Genomic DNA, 7,943 nt, shown 5'->3' on the forward strand with positions numbered 1-7,943 from the left:
CTTCCTAGCATCAGCACACGAAAGCACTAAGCAACTACAATTAAAAGATGCTACTCATATTTTAGAAAGCACTGCACATCAACGTGTAAAAAATATACTAAATTTTAAAAGAGCAAAAGGTAAAACCAATCAACACCTATCCTCTGGGGAAGAACAAAACTCAAACAAGCTAGGCCGGTGGTCCACTCCTCTTACTTGAGAAGGCGACCTCTCAAGTTGAAGAGTCAGAGGTCACTAGAAAATACTGCAAGACCCCCAAACTCTAAAATAAGAAGAAAAAAAAGTAAAAATACAAATGACCAATAAAATGAGGAAACACTTCCTTATCACTAATGAAATAAAAAAAATTAAAATTAAGTTTAAAATATTTAAGTATGAATTCTCTGGGCACTATTAATAGAAATGATCTACTGGAAGACAATTTGGCAAAATAAATATTTTTAAATATTACACCTTTCACCCAACTAATTTATTCCTCAATATTTCTTCCATATATAAATTCTCAAATACACAAGGATGTTTTATTGCGGAAATAGTTGCAGCAAAAATCAGGCAGATCTCTGTGAGTTCAAGGCCAACCAGGGCTACAGAGGGAAACCCTGGCTAAAACTGGGGGAGAGGGTGTATACGCACAAGGTCTTGGGGAGACAGCTGAGTTGGTAAAGGGCCTGGATACAAGCTTAAGAACCTAACTGCAATCTCCAGCACCCAGGAGAAAGCTGGCTTATTGTCTGAGAATTGTCTCTGTGGTGGGGCGAGGCAACATCTACCCTGCCCCATTCTAGGCTCCTAATGATAATGAAAGTTCAATTTCACCAATATTCTCCTAGGAAATCCTTATTTATCAGGCTTACTTATAGAAAGAACACGGATGAGCTCATGGGTGGACCAGAGGAGCATGGGTGCCCTCAAAGCAGATGCTCTGCATGGATGATGACTTCTCCGTGACCCCACAGATGGAGTGTCCCCTTCTACTCTTCCCCAGCCAGTATACTCTAATCTTTCCTGGAAGCCATGAGCAATTAGGGCAGCTTGTCTACAACTGGCTAGAAAAGGTGGCTAAATACTCAGGTGAGGATCCTAAGACCTTCCCACACCCCTCCTCCTATGAAGGAATGTTAAGAATCACGAAGCCCAGCTGGGATGATGTTTTGCAAGCAGGCAAAGTTGAACTCATGAAGATGGCTGCAGTCTGGCTAAAAGGGCAGTGCTGTACAACACAAGCACTTGTAACTCCAGCATTGGGAAGGCAGAAACAGGAGGATCCCTGGGACTTGCTGGCTGCCCGCATACCTGCATTTCAAGTCTCAGTAAAAGATTCTGTCTCATTAGGTGGGTGTTCTAGTTTACTTTCTGTTGCTGTGATAAAACACCATGACCAAAAGCTACTTGGAGAGGAAAGGGTTTATTTGCCTTGCTCTCCAGGACTCACTCAGCTTGTTCTTTTGTACAATCCAAGAACATGTGCCAAGAACATGTGCCACCCACAGCCAGCTGGATGCTCTCACATCAATCATTAACTAAGAAAATGTTCCCCCGAAAGACTTGCCTACAGAGCAATCTGGTGGGGCATTTTCTTTTTTTCTTTTGGTTTGTTTTGTTTTGAGACTGTGTCTCACTCTGCAGCACTGGTTATCAGTGCTGTCATCAGTGCTGGCCTGGAGGCACTGTCTCAATGGAGGTTCCCTTTACCCGATGACCCTAGTTTATGTCAAGCTGACAAAATCTTGCAAGCATCGTGGCATTGTGGGCAATTCTTGGAGAACAACACTGGAGGTTGACCTCTGACCTACACTCACACACACACACACACACACACACACACACACACACACACACTACATGAAAACAGCAACAGCAAGGCTTACTGGGCTTGTTCTCCTGAAGTCAGGAGATAAAGGTAGTAAAATTATGTGTTCCAGGTCAGCTAATCTACATGGCAAGACCCTTTCCCCACCAAACACACACACACACACACACACACACACACACACACACACACACAGAGAGAGAGAGAGAGAGAGAGAGAGAGAGAGAGAGAGAGAGAGAAACTAGAAGACTAGAGAGACTGACTCTGGGCGTGTGAGGCTCTGGGTTCAAGCACCGGCACCAAAAAAGAAAAAAAATCTGTGTCTCTACTGACAGAGAAACACATTATGCTCTTAAATTTATCAAGTGATACTACAATACACGCTACACAGTCCCACCTCTGAGATTGTGTAACTTTATGTGTGACCCCAAGAAGCAAGCACACAGGTGGTTAGAAGTTAAATACCTCCCTGGAATGAGGTTTGCGGTAAGTATTATTTTTTTTTAATTGCTCACAGTTTATAAGGAATACTGCAAACATAAGTAAAAGCCATTCAACATAAATACACCTGTCCTCCAAACCTCTTCAGCCCACTAGCTGCACCTGATAGGCACTAGGCAAAGGACAACTGAGAGTAGCATTCATGCACCCATGTTCCCTCCTCTCCACTGGCAACCTGTGCACTCCCAGAGCCTGGAGAAGCCTGTACACACCCACAGAGCCTGGACCAGCAACCTGTGCACTCCCACAGAGCCTGGAGCAGCCCGTACACACACACACAGAGCCTGGACCAGCAACCTGTGCACTCCCACAGAGCCTGGACCAGCAACCTGTGCACTCCCAGAGCCTGGAGCAGCCTGTACACACCCACAGAGCCTGGACCAGCAACCTGTGCACTCCCAGAGCCTGGAGCAGCCTGTACACACCCACAGAACCTGGACCAGCATCCTGTACACTACCACAGAGCCTGGACCACCATCCACTCCAACGACTATGGTTCCCAAAAGTGTCTAGAACTTTCTCCTATCTCTGTTTCAGCTTAGGCTTCTCTCTCAGTCTGAAATGCCATTCTTACTCAACTTATTCCCAGAAGACTGGTTTTCCCACTGTTTCTCACTCTCTTCTCACCTTTTCACCTGACACACACACATATCCCTCCCAAAACTCCTGTCTATCTACTCATTTGGCAGCAACCAAATGCTGTATTCCTCACAAAGCCAAGGTCAACCTCCCAATTAGAGTGAAAAGCTACCTCCTCTGCCCCTCTCAAACTGTGTTCCTGTTTTCCTTAGTACTAACCATAATGTGTGATAACGCAAGATTCTTCAGAGTGCAAGCCAGGTCAGTGACCTTCAGCTTGCTAGACAGCTAAGCCAGCACCTCTGACACTGCAATGCTTCCCCCCCCACACACACACACACAATTGTAAGGTGGTGGCATTTCTTAGCATTCCCAGTCACACTGTATCCTGGGACACTTCTCCAGAAACCAGCCCCTCCTGACAGGACTGTGGTGTTCAATCTGTTTAATGAGGCTGCTCTTAAGAATGCAAAAGTAGCCGTAGAATCGGGCTTGACTATTCTTCCATTTCTTTAGAAATTCTCTCAGATTAAATTATTGCATAGAAACACAGGTTTGTTATCAGACAAAGCTAGCTCCAGCCCAACTTCGTGGGAGAGCCTCTCCTCAAATTGGGGCAAATTCATTTCTATTTCTTCATGTACAAAATGGAGGAAAGGGTATGCTTCACGAGTTTTGAGAAATAAATAATATTAAATGAAAGTTAAATACAAGTAGGTCCAGTAGCTAGATTTATGGCAATTGTCTAGCATATAGAAAGACTTGAGTTCTACCCTGACCCACAAAAGAAGTTGGGGGAGAAAAGGAAGGAAAGAGTGGACAGAAGAAATAAAATGAGGGGGAGAAACAGTCACAGGTAGTAGCATGCTTGCCCAGCATGCATGAAGCACCTCCAGTGCTGCAAAAATAAATAATTAAAGTGTACAGTTCAAGTCAGGCATGTTTAATCCCAGCACTAGGAGGGAGGCAAAGGCAAGTGCATCTCAGAGTCTGAGGCTAGCCTGGCTACAAAGTGAGTTCCAAGACAGCCAGGGCTACACAGAGAAACCGTATCTCAAAAAATAATAGTGTACAATTCAATAGTTTTTTATTCTTTAAAAAAAAAAGGAAAAATATAGCCAGGCGGTGTGGTGCACGCCTTTAATCCCAGTACTAGGGAGGCAGAGGCAGGTGGATCTCTGTGAGTTCGAGGCCAGCCTGGTCTACAAGAGCTAGTTCCAAAACAGGCTCCAAACCTACAGAGAAACCCTTCCTTGAAAAACCAAATAAATAAATAAATAAAAGAACCTGTTTTAGTCATATGTTTGTGTGCTGTGTGCATTTGTGCTTGCATGTGTTGAGTGTGTGTGTGTGTGTCTGTGTGTGAAAGCTGAACCTTGAGTCAGAAGTCTAGAAGTCTTCCTCATAAGTCTCTCCACTTTGTTCACAGAGGCAGAGTCCCTCAGTTGAACCCAGAGATCGTCAAGAGTTTAGTCTAGCTAGCCAGCTTGCTCCGGGGATGCCTTGTGTCCACCTGAGCACACCATACCAGCCAGCATCTCCAAGGTTCTGGGAACTGAACTCGGGCCCTCACACTTACACTGCAGGTGCTTTAACCACGGAGCCACTGCCTCAAACATGAGTGGATCTCATATATTTAGAATGCCTGGCATATAACCAGCTATCAGTACAAGCAGGCTATTATTTTTGCAGTTGGGTCTATCAATATAAATGAGCTATTGTTTTGGAACTGCATTGTCACTTAAATCTTTCAAAGTTTACCAATGCCAATATTGAATACCAATATTAAAAACATGCAAACACTAAGGAGTCCTCTACCAAAGAATTAGGATTACACTGAAATATTAAACTCAATGAACAAATTCATCTATTAAAACCTCTAAATTCAAGTCTTACATGACTAATAATGACTTCAAGCGTCTGCTCACTCTTCACTCAGCTCTCCACAGCCTGGTTTCTAATCTCTCCCGCTAGAACATTAGTCTCTGAGGGAACGGGCAACAATGCTCTAACAGAGCAAACCTGGCTCATGAATATGGGACAACTGTTAAACGGAACTTCTTCCTCTTCTCTGACACTCCATTCTTTTACTCGGATTTTGTGTCATAAAACAGGGTAGCTATCGGCATGGAGTGTTAAGGGTTTGGAAGTGGAAACAAAACTTCCTACCAAATGAGTCACAGCTAAATTTCCAAACATTAAAACTTTCTAAGCACCCCTCTCTCACCTAAAGAGAAAGGAAAACATGAGAAAGGGGAGGCAGTCTTTGTAGTCTCCAACAGCAATGAGAGGGAAAAAAAACTGTTCTTCAGCTGGAATGAATGAAATCCAACTTCCTGGAACTGCTGCCCACTTACCCTACTTTGAACCTCTACCAAACAATGAAAGGAAATATACTTTTCTATATGCTCATTTACTAGGATTTTTTGTTTATTTATGTCTATGGCTGTTTTGCCTGTGTGTGTATGTATGTCTGTGCACCAACATTCATGCCTGGTGCCCAGGGGCCAGAAGGCAAAAGATCTGCCTGCTGAAACTACAGTGTCGGATAGTTGCGGTCACCTTGTGGGTGCTGGGGACCAAACCCAGCAAGTGTTCTCAACTGCTAAGCCACCTCTCGTTCCCCTGCATGTTCATTTCTAAATCATTCTTCTTTTGCTGACTTTAGCACTTACCTGTTTCTTTTGTTGTTGTTGTTGTTGTTTGTTTTTCGAGACAGGGTTTCTCTGCAGCTTTGGGGCCTATCCCAGAACTAGCTCTTCTAGACCAGGCTGGCCTCGAACTCACAGAGATCTGCCTGCCTCTGCCTCCCGAGTGCTGGAATTAAAGGCATGTGCCACCACCGCCTGACAACACTCATCTGTTTTTAAAACCACGACTGTTGTTGATCTGAGAAATCAGGAAGCAGCTAAGAACATCGACTCCACCACTGAACTACCGAGAGTGGAGCCTGAGCTCCAAGCTAGAGTCATCTGAGAAAAAGAGAACCTCACTTGAGAAAATGCCTCCCTCAAGCTGATCTGTGGGCAAGTTGGTTGGGCAAATTTTATTAGTGATTAATGTAGGAGGGCCCAGCCCAAAGTGGATGGTGCCACCCTTAGGTAGGTGGCCCTGGGTGGTACCAGAAAGCAGGACAATAAGCCTGTAAGCAACACTCCTCCAGTCTCCATTTTAGTTCCTGCCTTTGTTTCCTACAAAGACAGACCGTGATCAGGGCATATAAGCCATAAAAACCCTTCCTAAGATGGTTTTGGTCCGTGTTTTATTGGAACAGGAAGCAAACTAGAACAATGGGGTAATACTTGAGCTGTTTGTGAAAACTGAATTTGAGTAACACGTAAAGCACATATATCATTTCTGAGAACCGCAATGTTAACTGGCAAAACTGCTGCTGCTGCCTCACCCACAATAAGAGAGCGCTCGCTGATGTGATATATTTTGAATCTAAACTTAAAACTATGATCCCGTACGTCTGGCTAAGCCACCCCTCCCTTTCACCTATTCCCATAATATCCTGAACCCAACCCTCTCTGTCACTTACCCCAATATTCACTTCAGCACTGTCTCCAACACCTGACTCTCGTGGGAGGTGTCTCTTGTACATCACTGTATCTCCAACCCCTTCATCCAGAACATTAGCTAATTCTGTGAACAACACCTCTGAGCTTCTATTTGCTCATTGCGGGAGGAATTTTAAAATTTAAGGTGTTTCGTGTCTGCACCTGTACGCTCCTCCACAACGAAGTCAAATCAACCAATCTGTCTTGGATCTGCTGAGTCTATTATCCCCTGCTAGAGTTGCTGTAACAGGCTCCTCAAAGAGCACTGGGTCCCATAATTCGACGGAATTAAACAATAAATATTCTATCGACTCCACAACTATTTGTGCTTGGTACTTCTTCAAAGCCTAAACTTGGAGCAAAATAAACAGATTACTATGAACTAAATGTATAGATACAGCAAAAAGACAAGTTAGTGTCTTGGACGGAAGGGTCATGAATGTTTTCCTTAATCGTGTTTATTTCCATGTTTCTTTAATTCCCAAGTTCAGACTGAATGTGGTGTATAAGGGAAGCTGTTTTGCCTTGAGTGAAGAAGACAACAGACAGGCATTAGCGCACGCCTTTGGACCCAGAACACAGAAGGCTGAGCCAGGCGGATCTCGGCGTTCAAGGCCAGCCTGGTCAACAGAGTGAGTTCCAGGACAGCCAGGGTTACACAGAGAAACCCTGTCTCGAACACCCGCCCCTTTAAAAAAAAAAAAAAAAAGACGATGAGCCAAGCATTTCCGTCTACTCTGAAATCCCGGCAGGACCCGCCTGACTTTGAAAACAGGTTTTCTTGGTGCCCCCCGGGTTTGCCCCTAGACCTAGCTGCCAGTGACACGAGGACAGACCACTGCGCAAACCCGGAAGGAGGCGCCAAAGCAAAGAAGCGGTCACGGCTCCCATGCAGCCTGCACTCAGCCACCCAACCCAGCCCCGCACTCACCACCAGCGAGGCCGTGAAGCCCGGCCCGTCCATGGTTCCGCCGACCCCTCCAAGGCTAACATTAGAGGTGAAGCAGAAGCTGGTGCTGCCCCAAGGAACTGGGCGCCGCCATGTTGGGGGCGGGATGTAGGGAAACTACTTCCGGGGCCGGTGTCGTGACGTCACGCCACAACAACCGCGCACGTGCACCTGCCAGTGATTGGCGCTGAGCCATTTCGTTGAGGCGGGGAGCCTGGGGTCTCGAGTGTCTTGGACGCCAGCAGGACGCCTTCCTGCGTCCAGGACGAGATGCGGTAAGTAAGGACCTCGCACACGCCGGTGGCCCCGGCTGCCATCTACGGGAAGAGCCGGGAGGAGAGCCCGGAGAAGCGTGGCCGGCTGGAGGAAGGACTCTGCTCCCGCTGCACTGCCTGCATCTGAAGGCCAGCTTGTGGTTTCCTACTCTCAATCCAAAAAGGCTGTTCTTTCGCTTTCTCTGTGCAGGTTCTGTCTGGGTTTTTGTTAATCCATTATCAGAAAAATTGCTAAACAAAAATAAGTTTCCTTTGCCCCCCCCCCCAAA

The 7,943-nt window shown here is 45.8% G+C and overlaps 1 protein-coding gene across 2 annotated transcripts in view; it reads right to left on the reverse strand.

Moving 5' to 3' along the window:
* Positions 1-7,517, reverse strand: part of Slc25a26 (solute carrier family 25 member 26) — a 113,496-nt gene extending 105,979 nt beyond the window's left edge. For both annotated transcript variants that reach the window (XM_048438426.3, XM_048438425.3), the window contains exon 1: positions 7,382-7,517. In XM_048438426.3, coding sequence (XP_048294383.3) covers positions 7,382-7,414 — 33 coding nt within the window. In that variant the 5' untranslated portion in view covers positions 7,415-7,517. The remainder of the gene's footprint in view (positions 1-7,381) is intronic.
* Between the last annotated feature and the right edge of the window lie 426 nt (positions 7,518-7,943).

The sequence above is a fragment of the Myodes glareolus genome, chromosome 3, assembly GCF_982192425.1.
Source record: "Myodes glareolus chromosome 3, mMyoGla1.1, whole genome shotgun sequence".
Taxonomy (NCBI): Eukaryota; Metazoa; Chordata; class Mammalia; order Rodentia; family Cricetidae; genus Myodes; species Myodes glareolus.